The sequence below is a fragment of the Pleurodeles waltl genome, chromosome 10, assembly GCF_031143425.1.
Source record: "Pleurodeles waltl isolate 20211129_DDA chromosome 10, aPleWal1.hap1.20221129, whole genome shotgun sequence".
NCBI classification, from domain to species: domain Eukaryota; kingdom Metazoa; phylum Chordata; class Amphibia; order Caudata; family Salamandridae; genus Pleurodeles; species Pleurodeles waltl.
Window position 1 is genome coordinate 561,359,476 of NC_090449.1, and position 25,927 is coordinate 561,385,402.

Sequence of the window (25,927 nt, forward strand, 5' to 3'; positions counted from 1 at the left end):
TATTATAAATCTTCTACATGACTACATAGAATGGAAACATTTGTATTAGTAGAATTCATTCATTATTGTAAAAATGAAACAGAGAAAGATGAAAGCTGTACTTTCCCTTTACAAATACAACCTAGGCTCAGTACTCTTAGATTCCACAACCTTTATTTCTACTTTTAGAGTCCATTTGACCCAAGCTGACAATCCCACATTAGCAGGCTGAGAATTATAGTGGGTAGTGGGGAAGGAGTTGCAAGCGTGGCTATCACAAGTTAATGGGGAATAGGCCCATGTTTCCTGAAGGAAAATGATGTCATACCTAGTAATAAGAGATAGCTAATTGGATAGAAAGCTCCAATTTGATCACGCCAATATTTCAACTCAAAACTTTAATAAGGGATACAATGGTATTGGGAGTGGTTGCCACCTCTATTCTGCAAGATTAGGGCCCTTATTTTGTTTAACCTCCAGTTGTGCCATCTACAGTGGGTTGCATAAGTCTGCCATAAACCATTACATTAGCTAATTCTTCATATCTCTTGCTTAACTGCATGTTTCTTTAGGATGTGGCCAGTATATTGTCTTGGTTGGGACAGTCACACTCAGTAATGTGTGTCTGCTTTAGACTAAGGTGGTAGTTTATAAACGTTGCCTACGGGTTTTAGAGTAATATCATCCTGCAGAACATCAGAACATCTGGAGAAAACGAATAAATTCCTCACAAATATTGGATTTCTAAAATTAACAACAATGCAATCTTCAAGCAGATTTTTGCTAAATGAACCCAAGCAACCCACCCTTTTGGTCATAAAGATGTTGTCGTTATTGACAGCATTAAACCCTATGTTTCAGGACAGCCAATAGATTTCTCTGTTAGCTAACTGTTCTCCTGATTCCCCTTGGTCACACCTGAGTGAAAGAACACCAACCAGCATGAGTACACAAGGGCATGCAGAAGGCAGGAAATTCAAAGAGTCTTATTAAGGAACATCTCTTGATTGAACTCATCAGCAAGATGCTGTACATCAATAGCTGGGCCCACAAATCAGAATTTGTTAATCAGGAAAGGGGGAGGGATCATCACTATCAGGAATGCAGTGGCCACACAAAAATCTCAACAGACCCCCCTTGGTGGACCCAGCTTGCAGAGGGGCAACAGATAATAACAAGTGAGGGTTGCATAAGAAAGTTGCATTGAAGCCAAAAAGGGAGATCAAAAAGAATATATCAGTCATGTGGGGCCATAGTAGTGGCTGAAGAAGAATCAAGAATAGGTTGCAGCTGGGCTTTCAAGATCAGACTGAACCTATAACAGCATTCCTCAATAGCATGGATTTATATCTACCCTGAAGCGTTGATGGCTCCCAAGAAGCTGTATTGTTATCTCATTCATTGCCACCCATGTGGATCTTTTTCTTCCCTTTGGCTGTCAGCCCTGTAGGGGATGTGATATATGTGACAGAGGGAAGTACTGACAAAAGTTGCAGAGATTGGTTCCAGGAGAGTTAAGGTCAGGGACTCAATAGAAAGGCTTCTTTCTGTAAGCGTGATTTCTTTGGATATGACCCCTACCGCTCTCTCTAGGATTGTCGGACCTGGCTCTTTCTGCAGGGTCATCTCCAAACTTTATGCCTTCCTCCTCCTATTTTTTCGTACTTTTTTTTTGTTGGCCTTATGATTCTGTGCACTTTGCCACTGCTAATGAGCGTGAAGGTGCTTGTGCTCACTTCGCTAAACATAGTTTTGATTGGCATGTACCCAATTGGCATATTTACCTTACTTATAAGTCCCTAATAAAATGTACTACATCTGCCCAGGGGCTGTAAATTAAATGCTACTAGTGGGCCTGCAGCAATGCTTGTGCCACCCAGATATGTAGCCCCTTAAAACATATAGGCCTCCCATTTCAGATTCTGTGTGTGCAGTTTGCACTGCCATGTTGACTTAGCATTTAAAACACCTTGCCTTCCCTTACGCTCCCCTTTTATTACATATGTCACCCCTAAGGTAGGCCCTAGGTAGCCCATAGGGCAGGGTGCTGTGTAATTAAAAGGTAGGACATGTACTTATAAGTTTTACATTCACTGGAAGTAAAAAACTCCAGAATTCATTTTTCACTACTGTAAAGCCTATCCCTCTCATATGATAACTTTGGGGGATTCCAAATGGAAATGCAATGATAAATCATCTCTAATAGTAAAGTTGGATTTATTGGTACAATTTTGAAAATGCCACGTTCTTCTTTTTAGAAAGTTGGCATTTTCCTGCTCCTAACCCTTTGTGCCTGCAGCCTGTGTCTGACCACTTGTCCAGGGTAGGTAACAGCTAGGCTTTGTGTATACCCTCTAGACTGCCATACACAATAGAAACATAAGTTTGCTTTGATGGTTCTTAATGACCCATCAGGACAGGATGGGAGAGAGGAGCAAGCTGCAACCTCACAACCTGAATAGGCTGTGTCCTGTCCGCACATAGAGGGACTGTAGTGAGTGTGGAGCTGGGGCAGGAAGGGGGGGCTTGGGGCACTTCAAAGACTCATTTGAAGCCTTCCCCTCTTTAAAAGCACCACTGGGTATAAGAACTGGACCTCAAACCCTACCACGTCAGTACACTTTTGGACCTCTGGATACTCTGCTAGGGAAAATGACTGTTGTGCTGCTGAAGGACAGCAACTGTGCTGGACTGGTGCTCTGGAAGAACTTCTTTCTTGCTGCACTGACAAGCTGTCCGCTGCCCTCCTTGGCTAGGTGAGAAGGACTGGACCCACATCACTTAAACCCAGAATCCAGCGTGACTCCAAGGGTCAGTGGGCTGGTCACCTGATTGAAGTGTCAGGGGTGTAAAACACGTCCATCTAATCAGCTTCACCCTTGGAATCCTTACATCTGTGAGTTTGACCTGCCAAGTGATGCCAATCCAGTCCTAGACCCTTGGGTGTGGGTTTGAAATGCAGTTCCAGCAGAATCCATGTATTGCCATCACTGCAGAGCATGGAACAGATGCATCTTCTCCACTGTGGGTGTATCACCTCCATTGTGAGGATCAACACCAAAGATAGAGTTCTGTGCTCATTATGAGGGTGGGCTCGCCCCTCTTGCTGCCAGGACTGTGTGGGATGTGAAGATGTGCAGGGAAACCAGCCCAGTGTCACTAAATGTTTGTTACGCTCCCACACTACAAGAGCGTTATGCTCCTTTTTGAGAGCAGACTTGCCTCTTTTCCAGCTCCTAGTACTTGTGAGATGTGAAGTTCTGCAGGGAAAACATCCCAGTCACCAAAAGTCCGTCACGATCCTGCACTGATGGATTGTTTTCAACCTTTTGAAGGCAGACATGCTCATCCTCCTGCTCCCAGGACTTGTGGGCTATGAAGTCCAGCAGGGAAACCAACACAGGGTCACCAAACGTTTGTTGTGCTCCCCTCTGGCAGACAAATTAAAGTGACCTTAGAGTCGTAATAGCATTATCACCACTCAAACAGAGCATTGTTATGAAAAACTACTAAGCATGCTCGTTGTAAAATAAGTATTTTTTGTTTTAGAGCTCTTTATGCAGATTCAATATTCACAGGGTTATGAAGAGCAAATTATAATTTTGTTTGTGCATCAGTAATTTGCACAAAGCTCTGCCTCCACCCAGCCCTCGACATTCCCTGTGGATGTATTTGCAGGCTTTCAGTTGTGATTCCACTTTTTTACAGTCAAAGTAGCATGAGATGCTTTTAGACATGCAATCTCAGCTTCGTTTTTGTAAAATCCCAGAAAAGGAAGAGAGCAGGGCCAGCTCCTTTATTAGGGCAGAGGAGCGTCACCCCGCTCGCCCCCACCCCCACTAGCAGCAGCCTCTTCAAACCTGTAATAACCATAAGATAATAAACGATGTGTTTGGCCGGCCATTTTGTGCTGGCCAAACACACATGCAGACAGTGCTCTCTGCAACCCTCAACATAGTTGCTGGGCTGGAGAGAGCCTGCACAGGCTCCCAGTCTGCTTGGGAGCATCCTGGCTGGGTGCTCCCAGCCAATCCTGACATTGCTCTGAGCGGCATCAGGATTGGCACAGGGCAGGCTGGGAGCCTGTGCCTGCCTGCAGCGATGGGAGCAAGAGGAGCGACACGGCATGGGAGCAGTGCAGGTAAGTTTTATTTTTTTACATTAACATTTTTTTTATTATAATTCCCCCCCCACACGCCACGCTGCCCCTTTTGATCCCCGCAAACCGCGACTGGAAGAGAGCCAGTGAGATAGAAATTCCGCCTGGATGCATGCAAAAAGGCCTCCATTCAAGTATGGCAATTTCCTCAGGATTATGAAAATGACATTTGTAAGAAAGCATCAAATATAAATATAATTGTCTTAATTAAACAGAAGATAGATCAACGATTATCAGAATATTTCATAAAAATTTGAGAATGAAAAAATAATGTATCAAAATGTATTGATGAATTACAAATTAGTTGTAAAAAAATAGATTTTGCAAGAAGATGTGAAGGCAAATGTATACAATCTAAACAATTCGTATTGGTTTCTGTATATGAATAGACAAATTGTATTCATTCTGGACTAACGTGTCGAAAAGCACCATTATACAATGCTTACTTGGCCCCATTAACTCTTAGTGGTGTTATATTAGTTCTATTTCGATTGGCAAATTGCATTATCCTAGAAGGTGATACAGAAGTTGACTTAAAAATATACAAACTAAAACGATGAACATGTTTTTCTATATGTTATTTCGGTACATGGTTATTTTGTTTTTTAATGTAGAAACCTGGGCTCAAAAGGCAGCTGCTCTTCGACTGTGACATGAGCTCCCCTTATTGCCACATCCTATGTGTGCTGAAGATGGGCTGTAAGATGGCCACACTCATCTCCAGGAGCAGATTGCATTCTACAGCTAGCGCTCCTATCACTTTGCAGCAGTGATGTTTTTTAGCTCTTTCCTCGAACCTGTGGTTCACTAGCAAGTGATGCTCTAAGGAGAGCGTCTGTCCAGTCTTGGTATTTGCAAGACACAGCTGATCCAGCTACGTGGCAGAAGAAATGCAAAAGCCACTGCGAACAAAGATTAAAATGAAGACCTTCATTAAACTGTGTAGATACTTCTCCATCTATAAATTGCAATGGACGCATTCTTTAAGAGATCTGTAAGAGATTAATTACTGAAAAACAGTATGTGTACCCCATAGGAAGCTGCTTAATAGCTTATTAAACTTTTTCTAACAAAACGTCTGGATTTTAATTGGTAATGCACTTAGTAGTTATGAAATTCACGTAATGAAGTTCATTTTTATACAGTTCACTTTTTATGAAGCTATAGCAAGATCTACATATTAGGTTTAAGCCATATCTTTGAAACTGTGTTTTGTGTTGGTTTGTAACATCTCAGTTGTATCTCTAGAAACTGTAATTACCAACTTCTTAAATGCATTTCCAAATTCAAAGGATCACTTGCTGGCCCATTATGCAAAATGAGCACAGAAGCACATGTTTGTTATAGGCAGCACGTCTGTCTAATAAAAATTAATTTTATATCCTGAAATTTCCCATACTATGTAACAAGAAATAATGGATGTCCTGGGTCAGATACTAAGAGCAGAGACTCATCAGTAAACATTATTTCCATATACTCTGTGTGATATAGTGAAAACTTTCTGTTGCCCTAGAGTCGCTGATCAAACTTCCTAACGATGGTAATAATAAATAATAATAATAATAATAATAAAAATAATAATAATAATAATAATACAAATAGACATTGGAAGTCCACTAGGAAGCCTACAGTGCAAGCATTGCTTAAGGAGAAGGTGAAGTCCACAAGCATACAGCATGCGTCCTACTGGGTGCAAATTAATTCCGGAAAGTTGAGGGCCTGGCTTTTGGTTCGAGTTTCAAGAAATGTACGTCTTCAACTAGTCTGTTGGTACTGAAATCATTGTATGTCATGTGTGACATTCCCTGCTCTCTGCCTTTTCCTAATCTATACACGTTCCTGGTTCTAAGTCATACTCCTGCTCTTTCTCAAAAGTTTTTTCAAGGAGCAGCTTATATGTAATCCAAAACATTCATGAATACATTTATGTTGGATCTTAATTTGAACATCCAAGTTATATATATAGCAGTAGTTTGTAGCAATATGAATTATTTATGAATGCAAGCTGAACTATGTGTTGTTGTTCTGTACAATGCTGTTAATTTTAGCATTGGATTATCAATCGTGGCTCGCGGGTGTTACAGGGGGTGGGGCAGCATGTGGGGCAGCGGGGAAGGTGGCGGGGGGGTAAATATTCATAAAATAAAAAATAAAGAAATAAATAAACTTACCTGCATGCCGTGCTCTGCCGCCACTCCTCCGCCTCAGCAGGCTGCTCAGAGCAGCATCAGGATTGGCAGGGAGTGCCCAACCAGGGCACTGCCAGGCAGACTGGGAGCCTGTGCTCGCTCTCTCCAGCTCGGCAGCATAGTGCCGGGCTAGAGAGAGCCTACTGCACATGTGTGTTTGGACGGCCCAAGACGACCGGCTAAACATACATGCACAGTGAGGGGAGTGCACAGTTCACTTCCCACCGTAGTTGTCATCCCCACTACCCTGCCCCTTTAACAATTAAAGGATAATAAACTTAGGCCCACATTTATACTTTTTTAGTGCCTCATTTGTGTCATTTTTTGACGCAATAGCAGCGCAAACTTACAAAATACAATTGTATTTTGTAAATTTGCACCGCTTTCGCATCATTAAGTGGTGCAAATGCGGCGTTAAAAAAGTATAAATATGGGCCCTAGTTTATTATCCTTTCATCATTAAAGGATTTGCAGCAGTTGATGCTGGCTGATGGGGGGGGGGCTTGAAGCTGCTCTGCAATTGCGGAGGAGCCAAGACTGTGAATTATATGTAACAAGCTTTAATAAAACAACATGAACAGCATTGTGGTAAATAAGAACATCTAAATCCCCAATATTATTATATTTTCCTTCTCTTGTTGATCATATAATTTCACGAGTTTCATTCAAATCCCTCTTTAAGACTGTTTATTTGCAATGCATCCAGTGTAAATCTACATTGTTTAAAAATGTGGTACATAGATTTGAGCAAGAGATATTTTTGCTGCTGATTTTCTAAGTGATTTGATAAAGATGTCAAACCTATTACCTCTTTGTATCTTTGGATGTAAAATGCGGCTCAAATCCTTTAGAAAAGCAGATTTTCTTATACCTAAAAGTATTTTGATAGAAATCAAAAATATGCCTTTAAAACTGTTTATCCTAAAATGTAATTCCCATATGAAATCAACAAAAGGGAATACATTTCTGCTATGTTTAAAGTGGTAGTAAGTGGCACCTTAAAATGTGCCTTGATTTTTTCGTTAAGAAACATGCATTTATGATTCTGGTTAGATAATAGAGAACTGTGGGAGAACTCACAATGTACTCTTCTTGCCCACCTTATGCTTTAACAAAACAAATTTGTACTAAGTGGCTTGAAACGTTTTGGTATGTTTTTGGAAAAACTCTAGCGTGACAATACCCCAAAGAACAATTTGGTTCTTGAAATCTTTACTTCTTTGTCAAAAGAATACCTGCAGAGAATAGTTTAAAATGGGCAGGATGTATTGTGTTTGTATTTATCATCATCAGTTAATTTATATGAATCTTTTGTATTTTCGACAGTCAGAAAAATCATTGAAGGTAATCACCATAACACCTGCCATTAGCCCTTTGACCCTTGCTTCACTATATTTCTCTTTTATTTCTATTTAATGTAAAGATGTTTCAAAATGGTGTTTGGCCATTACTTGTGTCAGGTGTCACATAGCCCCTTCAAAAAAAAGTTTTCGTCGTATTTTGAGCAGGCATATGTGAGGAAGAGGCTAATGAGCTACCAAGAACACTCTTCCACTTGACTAGTCAGAAAGGCCCATATCCACTAGACCAGTCAGGGCCTCTACAGCTCACCTTTCAGTCCCCACCCCTAAAAAACGACTATAGAGCAAGTGACCTTCTCAGGCCTCTGACCTATTCGCAGCTCAACAGGCTCACCAAATAATGTACTCTGAAAGGGACCTGGGTCTTAAGCAAGCCTTGGGATTCCCTCACCCCTCCAGTTCCTTAGTGACTGCATTTTGTATACATTCCTGACTGCTTATGTCCTTCACCCAAACAACCACATCCCCTTCACCCAAAACAACCTCTCTCCCTACATAGTCATAGTGTAGCACACATGCTTAAACATTTTATATCGGACAGGTCCTTCTCTGCTTATGTTTTAATTTGCTTGTGTGTACACTCTCGCACCCATCTATGCCTATACTTACTGTCATGTTGTATCACCCTGTTGTACTGTGAACAGCAGCTACACATCAGTGTTCTGCACAGACCGTTGCAGCCACCACCGCCCGAACCCGCGGTGACCCGCCCGAAATTATTACATCTGTTTAACGCTGTGTCATTCCTCCGAGGTATATCCTTGCTGGTTTGTATTGTATCTTTGTGAACATGTACGAGTTTCTCTCTGCATTATAATGAAACTCAACGCCCTCTTCTGAAAGCGCTCATTGTGTTCGAATGATACTTACCTTCCTCTAGGCGCTAAAAATGAATAACTAGTGCATCCATCTCTGAGAAATGACTATTTCAGATACTCTGTGGGGCATGGCTCTCTTGCTGTGGTCTCCTATCCCAAACAGGCTGTAGCCCTCCCAATCAGCACTGGATTGCATGATCTTATTTTACAGAACCCTACAAGCCAAGTCTTAAGGAGAGCATGTTTTAAATATTTACCTTGCAGATTATTAATAAAAATGCGATTGATTTTGGTGACACACCTTGGTCATTACGAACATCCATATATTATCTGTCTCTGTGCCTCATGTGTATTTCTCACTTGATATTCTCTCTTCAGAGGATGTCATGAAATAAGAACAAAAACCTACAACTTCTTTACAATGGCAGTATATCTGCAAATAGTGGTTGCACTAATGATAGCTGTGCACCTCCAGAGTGTGTTTTTTTCCCAAAGCCACCCTTTCTCCTTCTCTTCATAGTGCCTCATGACTGCATAACGAGAAGGCCGGCAGAACAAGGACACAGCTGAGAGGGGCAACCGATACATGGAGTGCCAGGGTGCAAGGAGGTTCGATGTTTCGCTTACCACAAATGACTTGGCCTGGATCTGCCCCAGGCAACTGTTGCTTTGGTGAGAAGTAGTTGAGCGGTACTATAGCTGTCACCTACCCCACCTAGTTCCCCTTAGCTGATGCCTCCATCAGTCAACTGCTCCTGCCACTCCTCGGCCTCCATTTACCTAATCTGGTCCCACTCCCTTGCCACCTCATCGGCACTCTTATCCCTTACCGTGGTGTGTTTCAGTTAGGGCAGTGAAAGGCATATTAAATGTCATTACACAGGAGGCATCCGGGAGACAGCCAGTGCTTAATTTGTGCTTGTTGTTTCCGGTGCTGAGCACCGGCACTTATTTGTGAGGGCCGGGGCTTATTCTTCTGCCTCACGCATTTGCTGCGAGCAAAAGACACATATGGGAAATACGGAGGAAGGGAAAAACGAAAAAGAGTCTCAAAGGGAGAAAGTAGAAAGCTGCAGGATGAGCTGAAGGGGCATGGGTGGCTGTAAATGGATTGAAGAGGCCCGAGATGGCTTCAGGATTACGCTGCCTCAGTATTCAGTGCTGGGAGATTTAATTACAGCAGCCTCGTGTTTCAGAGAAGGGCTTTGAGCACCGGCACCTCTTTATTTACAAATTAAGCACTGAAGACAGCTGGTCTGTTTCTATTGTATTCGACTGCATTAATTACCCAATGTATTGGAATATTAGGTTCAGGGATTAACAGTATATCTTCGAATAAATAGTTAAATCCCATGCTACATTAATTGACTTCCACTCACACTTAATAGCTGTCTACAGAAAACAAAATGAATTGCTTGCTAGATGATGTTAGTGCTCTTAGCAGCATTAAACGATGAAAAACTACCCCTCTGTCACAAATTCTCTCCCGTCAATGAAAGTAATTCTCTGAATAGAGTTACTGCAAAGAACATAACATTAAAAAATAATAAACGTGTAGGTAATGGCAAATGTTTTATGAACACTAGAGAACATTTCTGTAACAAAAAACTATGCTAAGTCATTTGGAGGTACTTTTTTACTCTTTTGACTACGACAGTACATGTGTTATACATTCCCAAAAGACCTTATCTGCCACATTTGTGAATATTCAGCTTTCTGACTGTGGCTTACTAAGAACATTAAGGCCCTCCAGACAGACAGCTCTGTGGTTAAGGTATCTGATGTAGAGGTGCCGGAACAACATGCGCGTTACTTGTTTAAAACTCGGAAGAGATAACATAGCCTTCCAAGCAGTTATGATAACCTGAAAGCAAGGACATCCCGCTAATGTCTTGCAAATATTTCCAACTCATTTGCTTTGTACAGCGTACAAATTTCAGTTATTTTAAACCCCTTGTTTCCTCCTCCTATATAAGTACACGCAGCACATTTCCCATACAAGGTAAATTCTTCCGCTTCATAAACTTGATTCTGTTGCAAAAATACATCTGCCTCTCACTGCAGGAAAAGTACAGGTTCCTGACTCTCACAAAAGACTTCTATATTGTACAGAAGAATGTGGAAGAGGAGACAGATTACACGTTGCCATATCTCGTTCTGTGTGCATGGGGAATGCAGCTGATGTTAACAGACGGACATTTTACTTTTTATAGGTTAAAGTATGACCTCTCACCTGTGATATAAATTACTTTGACTTCGCAAGATGTATTTCCTTACCTAGTCAGACACAGGCGTTCCCAAATTATCTGTTTGTCTACCTCAGGTCACCCTCAAGAATGAACAACTTTTCTGGTAGCAGGCAGAGGTAACCCATCAATCAACATGTTCTCTTGATTATTAAATGCAGACAGTCAGAGGAAGGTGTGAGCTTGCTCCATACACACCCAGCCTCACCGTGAACACGGCCGAGCTGTGTTTCCCTTCACTAGGACTCTTCAGGACTAATGTTCCACTCTACCCATCTAAGCCTCTACATTCTGCAGGCTGATGAATGAGCACCACCTCTGCCTCAAATGTGGGCCCCTTGGGCTGCTTGGCCCCAGTAGCCCTGCAATAGCCCCACCGTGTGTAGATACGCCCCTGGTTCTCTGCTCACACCTTACATTGATTGTGGTTCTTGCCGCATTACAGATGTGAACTCCAACAGAACAAAACAGAACCAGATATCAACAAGTATGCACTGGTTATTGTGTTGTGTTCCTTGTACACCGTTTTAGTTGCAACATGGCTCTGAACTGTTACCACAAACCACAAACGTCTTAGTCCAAGCAGTTTGTGGTCCTCACAGAGAAATGTCTTGTGATACCCTGCGTATTTGCTGAGCCAATGAGGGGTGTACTGTCCTAAGCACTGGAAACACAGTCTGCTGAAACCCAAGATTTTGAGGATACCTTCTCTGGAGAGGGCCTTATTAAGTGAAAAAAGAGTGCAATGTTCAGTAGTAGGTGCCAGCAGGTCAAAGAGCTTGGTGACTGAGGTTTGTGGGATAGCCGGTGAAAGGAATTTACAGTTCAATTATAATTAAACCTTATTTTTATACATAGCTCACAATCATTAGTTGAGGACATCTCTTCGTGGAAACAGATTAAAATATGTATCCAAAACACTTACCGAGGTTATTGTTAAGCAGTTCAAACAAGTTCTCAGATTTTTATAGTGAAGATGAAAATGTAAACACAAAGATTCAAGGGTTAATTGAAATATTTGCTTAAAATGAGACTGCAGTATATCAGTTCAAAACGGACAAAAGCAGTGCACTACACGTCGCAAGTGCCATACTGGATACAAAAAAAGAAAGGAACACAAACCAACGTTGCCTGTAAATTATGTCATCCCGTATCTTATTTTGAAAATTATTTTTCAGACCAAAGATTTTATCATCAAGGATGAATCATTTTGGAACAGACCATATAATTCAACATGGATTACTTTTATATACCATATGTGGTGTTATAGATGGGCACCTGTCAATATCGGGGATTGCTTCCCACAAAAGGCTTTCAAGCAACATCAAATAGACAACAAAGATCGAGCTACATATGATGCCACTAGGGTGACCACCCCCTCCACATCGTTATGGGCACTGGTTCCAACCCTGGATGTTTGAGAGATAGCCTAATGCATTCTGGATGTTGTAGCGTTGTTTTGGTTCCATTGAACCAATCAGGGTAACAAGCCTGAAATCAGTGATTTGCAGGTGAAAAGTTCAGAGTTGGAGACAGTGTCCATAATGACCTGGAACAAGATGATCACCCTTTGAATCCTAAGGTGGAAAACTCCACACTGCTCAAAATTACCAATGTAAAACATGGTGTATATGGTCCCACAAAATATCTTAACTTGTTCAGGTCAGCAGGGCTAGAGGTGTCAACGGGGTACCAAACATTCAAAGGAAAAACCTAGCATTCTGCCATCCTTTCCCACCATCCTAATGAGAACTCTTAGTTCCAGGGCAAATCCAAAATAAAAATAGCTGGTATCCTGTCTCAATTGCTGTCCACCTTCGACAAATTCTGCCCTCCCACCCTCTTACCCCCTTAATGCAAACAAGTACTGGGCATAATGCTACTTCCCTTACCACCCACTGCAGGTTCCATCCCCCTACATTCCTAAAGCTGTGCTTTTTGGTCTCAATGAGTGAGCAAGAGATGGCACTGATCTGATTTAGGGAGAGAGGCTTGTCAGCATAGCCTACTTTTGTGTCACTGTTTGTTGTGCTAAACCTACAGTTCACCTGGAAGACAGCAGCTTGTGGCTTAAGAATGCTGGAGGCATAGTTGGGGTTACAGGCCATCTGTCTTCCCGGCCCCACTGCCACCGACTCCCCCCAGTCCCATGCTGAAAGCCATGTATTCTACCTGGATGCGGACCCCCCCCCTTCTTTTCAGTGGTTGCACATCTACATGACAAAGCTTCCATCTGGAACAGTGCAGACATTCGCATGAAGGGGACCATGCTTGACTGCAGCCCGTGCAGAGTTGGGATTCTGAATCTTATGCACTGATCTCTGGTGATGAACTCAATGTCTTTAGGATGCTACAGTACAAATTTGGCTTGTCGCATACTCACCAATGGTGAAATATACAGTTATGTCATTGTCAGCTGAGTAAATTTGGTCCCCAACCCTGGACCATTCCCTGTTCCCTGGTGATCTCTTATCTCAACACTTGGGGTTGGTTTAAAGTCAGAATGTCTGGATTATATAACCTCTTTATTCATCATCTATACTCCCAGATACAATGGCTAGCCCCCGGATGACCTGGCAGGCTCAGCTGCAGGTGGAATATGATGAGGAACAATAGGCTGACATTTTGGAGGCTCTAGAACAAGGCATACATGAAGCACCAATGAAACTCAGTCTTTTTAAGATCCTTGAGGGCTGGCACTGGACCCCCTGTGTCTCCAGGCTGCAGGATTATGCCCTCATTCTGCCTCTTGGAAATGTGATTATTCACCCTGTGATATTGTCCATATTTTGATGGAACATCCCACCCTTCACTCCTTCTGGACAGCAGTAGAATCTACGCTCCGGGAAACTATGGATTTGCCCTCGCCACTTTCAAACTCTCTAATTCTCCTCCATGACTTGTCGGACACTCCTGAATTGACCCGCCTTGCTTGTCGGGTACTCGTCAGTGCCCATACAACTGCCAAAATCTATATTATGTGAAATTGGTGTTCTCCACAAGTGCCATCCCATGAGGAATGACTTGCAGAGATGTACAAGACTGTATCATATGAAAAGATAAGTTACAGTTTAATTGACAAAGTAGATATTTTTCTTCTTATATGGACCTCCTTTTTGCAAGATGTCCCCATCCATCCCCCATAGTTCACTTAGACTTTTGCTTCTTCCTCATTACCATTATTGTGCTCACTACCCTTTCCTCCCCTCCCCTCCTTTTCTTATTCTTGCATCCTCCTGTTCTTCTTTTAAATGTGTTACATAGGTATTGTTTATTGTTGGTATGTGTATCACAGTCGACATTTATATCTCTATATGTATAAGCTGACCTTGCATGTCACTGTAATAGCTTTTACTTCTCATTTCATAACTGCATCAATAAAATAATTGATACAAAAAAGAATGCTATTTGCAATACCTCACTTTCCAAGGAGACCATGCGGAGCTGATGGATCAATGCCTGCCTGTTGGACCTGTCAGTCTCAGGGTGGTCTTCCTCCAAACATTTTGCCTCTAACTTCCAATTTTTTCTCAAATTTGTTTTTGTTTGCTCTAGGACTCTGCACATTTTACCACTGCTAACCAGTGCTAAAGTGCTTGTGCTCTCTCCCTTAAACATGGTAAAATTAGATTACACATGATTGACAGATTTAATCTGCTTATAAGTAGAGTGGTATACCATATACACAGGGTCGGTCAAATTAAATCCTACTGGTGTGGCTGCAGCACTTATTATGCCACCCATTTAAGTTGGCCCTTAAAACATGTCTCAGGCCTGCCATTGCAGCCTGCATTCAGTTTTAAACTGCAAATTCGACATGGCAGTATAACCCTTTGCCAAGGCTTAAAGTCCCCTTTTATTGCATATGTCACCACTAAGGAAGGCCCTAGGAAGCCCATAGTACAGGGTACATGTAATTAGAATGTTGGACATGTACTTTTATGTTTTACATGTTGTGGTAATGAAAAACTCCTAAATGTATTTTTCACTACTGTGAGGAATACCTCTCCCATAGGATAACATTGGGTTGCCCTACTACTTTTATTAAATCCTGACTTTTGATTGGGAACATTTAAGCATTTCACGTTTAGCGTCTGAAACGTTTTAATTAGAAATCCTCTTTAACAGTAAAATCTGATTTTAAGTTACAATTTTGAAAATGCCAGTTTTAGAAATTTGGCATTTTCCTGCCCTAACTAGTTGGTGCCTGCAGCCTGTCCTGGGTCACATGATGGGGTGTAATTGACAGCTGGACTTTGTTTATTCCTCCCAGACAGCCACACAATAGAAAAATTCGCTGAGTCTGGATGGGCCATCAACTGGTAGGATGGGGGAGGGGCTGAGCTGGGCACAATCGTCCTTGAAACTGATTTGGCTGTGCCCTACTTTCACATAAAGGCCATTTGACCCCTGCATTATTCATGCAGTCAGCTTGGATCCAGAGCAGTGGAGTCAGGAAATATAAGGCACTTGTAGGAAGTTGGCTCTATATGCACTATTTCAAAGTAAGGAATAGTATGCACAGAGTCCAAGGGTTCCCCTTAGAGGTAAGATAGTGGCAAAAAGAGATAATACCAATGCTCTATTTTGTGGTAGTGTGGTCGAGCAGTAGGCTTATCAAAGGAGTAGTGTTAAGCATTTGTTGTACATACACAAGCAATAAATGAGGAACACACACTCAAAGACAATTCCAGGCCAATAGGTTTTTGTATAGAAAAATATATTTTCTTAGTTTATTTTAAGAACCACAGGTTCACATTTTACCTGTAATACTTCAAATGAAAGGTATTGCAGGTAGGTACTTTAGGAACTTTGAATAATCAAAATAGCATACACAGTTTTCAAATAAATCACATATAGCTATTTTAAAACTAGACACACTGCAATTTTCATCAGTTCCTGGGGGGATTAAGAGTTAGTTAGTTTTTGCAGGTAAGTAAACCACCTACAGGGTTCAAGTTTGGGTCCAAGGTAGCCCACCGTTGGGGGTTCAGAGCAACCCCAAAGTTACCACACCAGCAGCTCAGGGCCGGTAAGGTGCAGAGGTCAAAGTGGTGCCCAAAACCCATAGGCTTCAATGGAGAAGAGGGTGCCCCGGTTCCAGTCTGCCAGCAGGTAAGTACCCGCGTCTTCGGAGGGCAGACCAGGGGGGTTTTGTAGGGCACCGGGGGGGACACAAGTCCACACAGAAAGTACACCCTCAGCAGCACGAGGGCGGCCAGGTGCAGTGTGCAAACAAGCGTCGGGTTTGTAATTGAAATCAATGGGAGACCAAGGGGTCTCTTCAGCGATGCAGGCAGGCAAGGGGGGGGGCTCCTCAGGGTAGCCACCACCTGGGCAAGGGAGAGGGCCTCCTGGGGGTCACTCCTGCACTGGAGTTCCTATCTTTCAGGTCCTGGGGGCTGCGGGTGCAGAGTCTTTACCAGGCGTCGGTATCTGGGAGTCAGGCAGTCGCGGTCAGGGGGAGCCTCGGGATTCCCTCTGCAGGCGTCGCTGTGGGGGCTGAGGGGGGGCAACTCTGGCTACTAACAGTCTCGCAGTCGCCGGGGAGTCCTCCCTGAAGTGTTGTTTCTCCACAAGTCGAGCCGGGGGCGTCGGGTGCAGAGTAGCAAGTCTCACGCTTCCGGCGGGAAACGCAAGTTGTTTTAAAGTTGCTCCTTTGAAACAAAGTTGCAGTCTTGGGTGAACAGGGCCGCTGTCCTCAGGAGTTTCTTGGTCCTTCTAGAGCAGGGCAGTCCTCTGAGGATTCAGAGGTCGCTGGTCCCTGGGGAGAGCGTCGCTGGAGCAGTGTCTTTAGAAGGGGGGAGACAGGCCGGTAGAGCTGGGGCTAAAGCAGTTGGTGTCTCCGTCTTCTCTGCAGGGTTTTTCAGCTTAGCAGTCCTCTTCTTCTTAGGTTGCAGGAATCTGAGTTCCTAGGTTCTGGGGAGCCCTTAAATACTAAATTTAAGGGCGTGTTTAGGTCTGGGGGGTTAGTAGCCAATGGCTACTAGCCCTGAGGGTGGGTACACCCTCTTTGTGCCTCCTCCCTGAGGGGAGGGGGGCACATCCCTAATCCTATTGGGGAAATCCTCCATCTGAAGGATGGAGGATTTCTAAAAGTCAGAGTCACCTCAGCTCAGGACACCTTAGGGGCTGTCCTGACTGGCCAGTGACTCCTCCTTGTTTTTCTCATTATCTCTCCTGGACTTGCCGCCAAAAGTGGGGGCTGTGTCCAGGGGGGGCGGGCATCTCCACTAGCTGGAGTGCCCTGGGGCATTGTAACACGAAGCCTGAGCCTTTGAGGCTCACTGCTAAGTGTTACAGTTCCTGCAGGGGGGAGGTGTGAAGCACCTCCACCCAGAGCAGGCTTTGTTTCTGTCCTCAGGGAGCACTAAGGCCCTCACCACATGGGGTCAGAAACTCGTCTCTCAGCAGCAGGCTGGCACAGACCAGTCAGTCCTGCACTGAGCAATTGGGTAAAATACAGGGGGCATCTCTAAGATGCACTCTGTGTGCATTTTTTAATAAATCCAACACTGGCATCAGTGTGGGTTTATTATTCTGAGAAGTTTGATACTAAACTTCCCAGTATTCAGTGTAGCCATTATGGAGCTGTGGAGTTCGTTTTTGACAGACTCCCAGACCATATACTCTTATGGCTACCCTGCACTTACAATGTCTAAGGTTTCACTTAGACACTGTAGGGGCATAGTGCTCATGCACATATGCCCTCTACTGTGGTATAGTGCACCCTGCCTTAGGTCTGTAAGGCCTCCTAGAGGGGTGACTTACCTATGCCACAGGCAGTGTGAGGTTGGCATGGCACCCTGAGGGGAATGCCATGTCGACTTAGTCATTTTCTCCCCACCAGCACACACAAGCTGGCAAGCAGTGTGTCTGTGCTGAGTGAGGGGTCCCTAGGGTGGCATAAGACATGCTGCAGCCCTTAGAGACCTTCCCTGGCATCAGGGCCCTTGCTACAAGGGGTACCAGTTACAAGGGACTTACCTGGATGCCAGGGTTGTGCCAATTGTGGAGACAATGGTACATTTTAGGTGAAAGAACACTGGTGCTGGGGCCTGGTTAGCAGGGTCCCAGCACACTTCTCAGTCAAGTCAGCATCAGTATCAGGCAAAAAGTGGGGGTAACTGCAACAGGGAGCCATTTCTTTACAGCACTTCAAAGAGAATTCTCCAGAAACTTCTCCTACTTCACAGAAGGCACCAGGTATAGAAACAGACTGCTTTGCTGCCTGAAACATGCCATGAATACTCAGAGGGCTGCCCTGCTGCTTGAGTGCTGATTACATTATGTGAACCTAGGACTTCCAGAGTGACCGTTAGGGCTAGCTGGCTCGCCCCTTAATTAGCATCTCAGGGACAGAAACACCTCCAAGCATCTTGAATCCACACCTGGGCCCAGCCTGAGTGAGTCCTAACACCCTCAGTGGTTCCCCTCCAGTCCTGGTCACTTGGGGGTGGTGATAAATGTACCAAAAATCCAAATCTTGGCACTTGAAAACATTTTGGCTGAAAGCTGCTTTGAGAATCAAGAGAAGACTGGGGCCGGCCTGTTTGTCTTTTCACCCAACGTGATTCACCAGTGAGCCTGACTTCATGGCCACTCCTGCTACGTTCTTCTCCCTGCAAGAGCAAATTCTGTTCAGCTGTCCTTCCCCCAAGGGGTATCCAGCCTCATGGAACTCTTATCGGCTACAGCCACCTACCTCGTCCCATTGGAGATTTTTGACTTCCAAAAAAGAGAATAAGTCCAAACATAGAAAGTTTCACCATGACTTCTTCCAGCTGCTCCTTGGCGATGACACCTCCTCCTCGGATATGACATGCAGCCTTGCCTCGCAGAACTTTTTTATCTTCTCAAAACATAGTTCTTCAAACTTTCTTCTAGGTCAGAAAGTAAGTACCAGTCAGGCCCAATCCATTGCTTGTATCCGGCTTACGCTTCACTGTGGTTGGCAATACATTTCAACTTTGACCCTGTCTTGCACAACTAGATGTTGGCCGTTGGTGCTTTGTTTCTTAAGTTGGTATTTTGTACCTTAAACTTTAAAAATTCATAACTCTGTTCTACTGATTGGATTTTGTTGTTTAGGTGTTAATTTATTAATATTAGCGTTATTATCATTACTCTATTTTTTTAATTGGTGTGTGATTTTTCTTGTGTTGTGTTCTCTCTTTATTGCTGTATGTGTGCTGCAAAATCATCACACATTGCCTCTAAGTTAACCCTGACTGCTTTTGAGCCAAGCTATCAAAGGTTTAAGGTCAAGTTAATTTAGTGACGTTTGTGGTTCACACTGATAGGAATTGTGGCTGTTGTTTGAGCAGTCAACCAACAACCCAATTTCTCACATTGCTGTCGTATCAGAGCTGGCCTTTACCTGCTCTAACATCAGAGTGCTTTGATGTTCCTAAATGAAAGCCATACACTGCATTCCTATCCATGACAAAAGAGTTTTAGATGAATGCCAAATTTTAATCATGGAACAAAGCTGATGTCATTGTTGGAAGAAGGTACATGATGACACTACTCATTAGAAGGAACATTAGGGTTGGCTATGCATGGATTATGCATAGAAGCAACTGCTAGTCAATTTAATTTGCAATTTAAGCATAAAAGCACTGAGTAACTATTATATTGAGGAGAAAGGACAAAGGACAGTCTTAAACTAAGGCAACTGGTTACAACATTTTAAACTGGCCTCACAGTTGGTACTTTGAGAATTCTGTTAAAATAAATTACGCCTTAGAAAACAGATCAAAAACATCAATGACTGCACAAAGATATGGTTTTACTGTTTGGTGTAAAGGTTAATAATTTGAGGTATACAAAGAGTTATACGAAATTCCTTTTCTGACGACATTCCAAGTTGCAAAATCGAGCAACTGATGGATAACAGCAGATGGAAAAGCTTGTTTCTTGTCGAGAATAGTGTCAAGAATTATATTAGAGACTTACCTTAAGAAGGTTAGATCAATTTTCAAAGCAGTGTCAGAAGTTTGAAAATGTGCACAATTTTCAAAACACCTTTTAATACCGTTGCTGCTAGTTTTTTGCAGGAGAACCTGCCTATATGATTTTGGTATTACCACCACACTATGAATTTTTTAATTCCCAATTTACTACTTATAAATATTTACTTCTCCACAAAGTTTTGAAATACTAAAGTACATGAATGATTGTATGTACAGTATTTCTATAGTGTGAACATAGTAGGAAGGCAGTGGAATGCTGCACAGGGTTAATTCAAAATTCAATACAAACAAATTGAAATTTGGGAAAAGTTGGGCAAGAAAATATATAGAGAAGAGAAAAACAGGGCCAAAAAATGAAATGAAAGAGATTAAAATATGGACAGGTTCATCCCCTCTGCAATAAAACCATCAAAGGGTGAAAAGAAAAGAAAATTAGCCAAAAAGTAACAATGTAGGAGGGGAAATAGAATACAATAGAAAAAAGGGAAGGTAAAATGAAATAAGGGGCATCAGGGGTTTCCCTGGAAGGAACAAAGGTAGAGATAAAAAAATAAGCAATAGGAAAGAAAAATGGAGACACTAGAGGGAAAAAACTACGGGTGAGGTTTAGAGTTTGGCGGTCAGGATACTCCATCATAAACAGGATGCACTCCCTTGTCCACCAAATCCTCGGTCCATCTGCCTCATTTGAAGATGGGAGGACCTTAAGTTTTACACGAATGGGCCACCAATCAAAGATATGGTAAAGAGGCTGTTCTCCAGGGGAGGAACAAGTGTTTGGATAGGCTGAAAAAAGGAAGACCAACCAATAAAAAAGCAAAAAAATGAAAATGCAATGGTAAGCAATAGTCGGGCTGCAAGCCCCTGTATGTTCATCGTAAGCCTATAAAATGTGAGATATCTTTTGCTGTCTGAGCGACTCAACATAAAAAAGAAGTAAAGACTAATCCCTTCTTTACCATTGCCATGTCACTGCGATGTCAAGAGTGTCTTAAAGGAATGTGTAGCATCTTACAAAGTGCCTAAGTAGCTATCCTGGAAGCCTGAATTACCAATGGAATATCAGGGACAGATCTAGGGGAATTTGGACAAATGTCAGGGACAGCATACAGGAAAGCAACGTCAGCGTTTCCATTGACAGAGCTTGTTTACTGTATTTCAGCATTGTTGATGGGGGTTGTGGTACTATATTTTGTAAAGATGTGCAGCATTCATGCAAATAACTGGATACTAGCTATAGTATTTCAGCTTTGTGTTTACCTTCCTTACATTCAAGTTTTCATTATTCCACACCGATAAAGAAAACCTTCCGGGGTATGTACAGCAAATGAGACCTATGAACTGGGAACCTTTACATGGTAGAGTAAAAATATTTCAGCTGTTTCAAAATTTGAGATGTGCGAGTACTTTTGAAAGGGTCAATCTCTGTGTAATTCACTTTTTCAGCGATTTTATGATTGTTGTACCCGGTGCATGTGTTGAGATTATTATATCTAGAGATCAAGTGATTGTGACAAAGTTACCATCAAAATGTGAACATCTTATTTTTCTACACAACAAGAGTAATTAAAAACAAGAATAACTGATTCAGGAGTTTAAAATAAATTAGTGCAACTTGTTTCGAGGTACGTTAGATATGTAGAAATATTAGGGAAAAATGAGTTCAAGGATTAAATGATAATAGAGTTTTAAAAACCATTGGTCTGGATAAGTAATAAGGATGATAATGGATCCATTGACACTTGTGCAGTGACAATAATGCTTTTCTAGCAGTTTCATCTTAAGAATTTTGGGAGCCAAGGACAAGACCCGAGTTGGGTCCCCTCTTCTAAACATCATTGAATCATAGTATGCATTTTTTGCTAATTCAAGCCATCTTAAACCCAAAGTCCCCTGAATTATTTCAGAAACTGGTGCCTGGGACTGGAGAGAGACAGGGTAAGAGGTCCAGCAGGGAGGGCGAGGGAGAGTGGTTTATATAGTCAAATACATGGTAGAGAAAGTGAAATAGGCAGAATGCCCACTTTTGGAAGGTGAGAGCCATGGGAATTGGCCACTTTGCCCATGACTTACAATGTTTCTGTTTTCTGGCGGTCACTAGTATGTAGCTAAAAAGCAAACTGCAAATTTTTATTTTGTTTTATCAATTATTTACCTTCAGAATTGGAAAAAATGTATATTTGTAAACTCTGGTCCGTTATTTCCGTAGTTCATGGACCTCGGAGGCAGAAAATCATTATTTCTGGTATCCCTACTTCTGAACACAAATTCACTAGCTTATCTGTGAATGCTTTCTTAGAATTATGCCAAGTCTGGGTTAAAAGTAGGCATGGGAGCAACACAAATGACCAGATCATGACAGGCTGCTCAAAATAGATTCAAAGACTCATTTTGCGCTACAATATAAGACAAAATGCAGATTTTTCATTTTGCATTATCTCTTGCAGTTATATGGACCTTCATTTAATTATGCAAAAGGAAATTACTCAGATTTCTCAAACCCTCTCCTTAAAGGACCTTCTGATGTGGAGACACAGGCGTCTAACTGCACCCAAATTATTAGATTCTTACTTAGCAATAGTGAGAACACTGCCTATAATTTTCAGATGAATCATGATCCGTTTGTGCTTTTAATGCCCTTCTCTATTTCCTTTGCAGGCTGTGGGAGTCTGTGGGATAACATTACTTGCTGGCCTCGTGCAAATGTTGGTGACATTATGGTGTTGCCCTGTCCGATATACTTCACTTTTTTCTCTGATGTGACAGGTAAGGTACATCATTGCACTTTATGTTAACTTTAAACAGATTTTGTTATATCCCTTTGAAATATCATCATTCTTGAAAAATCTAAAAATGCCCTCATTAAGGCAACACGACACCTGGCAAAAATTATTCTGTTATATTGGTCTGTTAGAGTGTTTCCAGAGAACAATGATTCAATTAATCAATGAATAGCTTAGTTTTCTAAAGCACACAATGAAATAAACTCCTTCCGTCTGCGGTAGAGTTTATATTTTGATGTGGCGTAACGGCAGACAGAGAGGATTCATTTTTCAGAGGTACACAGTGATTGTTCCCGCAATAACCAACTCACAAAGATTCCAATTTTGATTCTACTGGTGGTCTCTTTCTTCCACTAACCAACAATTCCTATCTATTCATCACACTCTTGCAGATTCTTTTTCTTCCCTGCGTTCTCCCTTTGTCATTACTTTCTTAACAGTATCATCTTTATTTTTCTACTCTCTGCCTTTCTTTCTCTTGCTCTATCTCAAAGTCGTCTGATGAAACAAATTCCAGGTTCCCAGAAGTGAGTGATGATGCCCACCATCTTCAACCATCTGCAGAAATTGAGGGCTGAGGCAGAAGGCTAAGAAATGTATTTAACCCAATGTCTGTAGTTCTGAGCTCAAAATAGTGAGTTGAGACATAATGGCTGCTCAGCCGTTCTTCTTATACTGTTGAGTTATGTGTGGACTATTCAGTTCCAGACTGGATACGTAAGATGAAGTATGTAAGTATTAGCCTGCATTTGAGATAACTGCCGAGCTTCTTTAACTTCAAAGATGATTTCAGAAGTACTCATCAGAAGGTTCAGGGTCACAGTTTTGAAAGAATAGTTCTGTAATGTTTTTGTGAATTCCAGGTTACCTCCCCAAAAAATTAGTTATATGGCAAAAATGTAATACTTGTACATTTTCGTATTTGTAAATGCAGCACTCGAGAGCACTAACATTTGTACGTTTTTCATTTTAATTTTCTACATGGTGTAAATATTTTTCCAATAGATAAGACACTTTCCCTACATCTCCACCAACATTGGGGCGTTCCTTTCCCAGTTCCACCTTGGATATGGATTTATCCTTGCCCTCGCTGGAGTGAATTAATTATATCCAGATCAGTAATGTGCCCATCAAACGTTTACAGAGGTTCAGAAAATAGCTGGTTTGTGGCTCTTCATCAACCAACTGGAATTCCAGACCTGAAATTCCCAAAACCCTCCTCCCCTTTCCAGGAGCCAATTTGCTCACACATACTTCTGTGAATCATTCCATACGGGTAAATCCATATACAAGTTTAAACTCACATTTATTATACATAAAAAAAAAGTATTTACACTCTTAAATGGAAATACTTGTTAATCTAAGTTCACCTAAGTTACACAAATGCACAAATACTTTGGGATGTACATTTGTACACAGTGTCTGTGGTTTCATGACCATCACAATTCTATGTAGTTTAATTTTTAATTGGCTGCAATTGGCATGTTAGAAATATTACTCACATATTACATATTTTTTCTCTTCTGTTTAAAGTTGTCAAATGGAATGACATAAGAAATGTTTAGAAAAAGCATAAGAGAAAATATAAAAGGTTACAGAAGTGAAGAATTCAGGCAATTCAGCAGCATGTTAAAAAACACCAAGACTGCTTCTCCTTATGCACCCATGATTTCTTGTAGAACCACAAAATGGTTATCCATCAATGGCCTATTTCTTGCAGATCTTGCTGACATACTTAACTCCCTTTAACTCATTTCCTATGAAGATGTCTCACCCTTGTCCAACATCAGAGCTCTGTCTGGAAAAGCTCCCTTCACCACTGCCTAACATTGTCAACATCTCCCTCCCTCAAGGCATCTTCCTAGAATCTTTCAAGGCAGGCCAGGTCCTCCCATTCCTAAAACAACCTACTGTAGATCTTGAGGATATCCTCAAGTACTATCCCATCACTCTCTTATCTACCTACATTGGCATGATCATCAAAAAAGACATCTACGCTCAGTACAGATCACATCAACACTAACCATCTTCTGTGCAACTTCCAATTTAGGGGAGGGCCTACTAACCACAAATGAAGATGATCACTGCCTTCCAATATTGCTAAGGAACATCAAAGGTTCCCACAGATTAACTTATAGAAAATTGGACAGCATCAGTGAGGCCCCAAAATTTGCTAACCTCCAACAAACCACATAAAACAATGTTTTTTTTACAAGTAGAAATTGTATTAAATGCAGTTCTTTACGTATTCAACAGATCGGAAAATCTTCTCAGGGGGAACTCCATGTGGCGAGTAAAGGAAGTGACCAGTGAGAGGAGGTGTGTATATGCACAGCAGAACAGCTGGAAGCATTTCGCTAGCAGTGTAATTTTGAGCCTCTTCAATAGATGTTTTAATGAAATGACCCATTATCATCACTCCTGAGTCCTCAAACTTGTACTTTGATTTTTACAAGCTATTTGTTGTCACATTTAGAAGATGCTACCACCATCTTATCCTGATGAAGGTTCTATAAGTAATTAATAATAGGGGAAGATTTGCTGATGGGTCCACTCCACTGACTGAACATTTAATGTACAGATTTGGAGACTGAATGTATATTATAGTCTGCACTGACCTAAAGCCTGGTCTACATAAACCTTGCTGTGCCTGTTTCCCTCATTGCTCTGCTGTGCACATTCAAACTTTCTCTCACTTGTCACTTTCACTATGCTATCTCATATTGTGATGTTTATCTGACATATTCTTTAATGCAAGTTACATTTGTAAGAACATTATTTTATATGTTTTTTGTGGTTTAACACATTTTGGCCCCTTGTTGAAGCTATCCAATTTGCTGGTTAATTAATCCAAGAATACCTTTATTGCTGTCGGGCACTAGATTTCCCAGGTTCCCCAGAACACTGTGTTGCCTCTTGTTACTTTATTCCTTACATTGCTGGACCTCTCAGCTGCCTTTGACCCAGTCAACCATCTACCTTCTTCTTCAGCCTCGAGACCCAAATGGGATTCACTGGCAATATCATTCACTGGTCTCTTCCTGCTTTTCCAAACAACACCAGTTTGTTCTCCTGAGCACCTTCATGTCCCAAATGATCCTTATCACCTGTGGAGTCTCCCAAGATTTCACACTGTCCCCTGTCATCTTCAGTCTATACACACAGATAGCAGCAACATATTTCACAAATATGCTAATGATACATAATTCTACTTGAAATTCTCCTCACCTCCAGATATTCAATGCCTCAAACACTGATGCCCCCTCATCTGGACCTGGATGTCCAACGCCTCTCTGAAGATCAAATCACCAACACAGCATTCCTGTCATTTGACAAGAACAACATGTCTGTCTAGATGATATGAACCTTGAGGCTTCAAAGTCCAAATTTCTGCAAAAGCCAAGTCACTGATGGAAT

General features: G+C 42.0%; 1 protein-coding gene across 2 annotated transcripts in view; it reads left to right on the forward strand.

Annotated features, from left to right (window-relative positions):
* The window catches only part of VIPR1 (vasoactive intestinal peptide receptor 1), a 997,445-nt gene that overhangs the window by 433,004 nt on the left and 538,514 nt on the right, over positions 1–25,927 (forward strand). For both annotated transcript variants that reach the window (XM_069210994.1, XM_069210995.1), the window contains one exon: positions 22,386–22,493. In XM_069210994.1, coding sequence (XP_069067095.1) covers positions 22,386–22,493 — 108 coding nt within the window. The remainder of the gene's footprint in view (positions 1–22,385; positions 22,494–25,927) is intronic.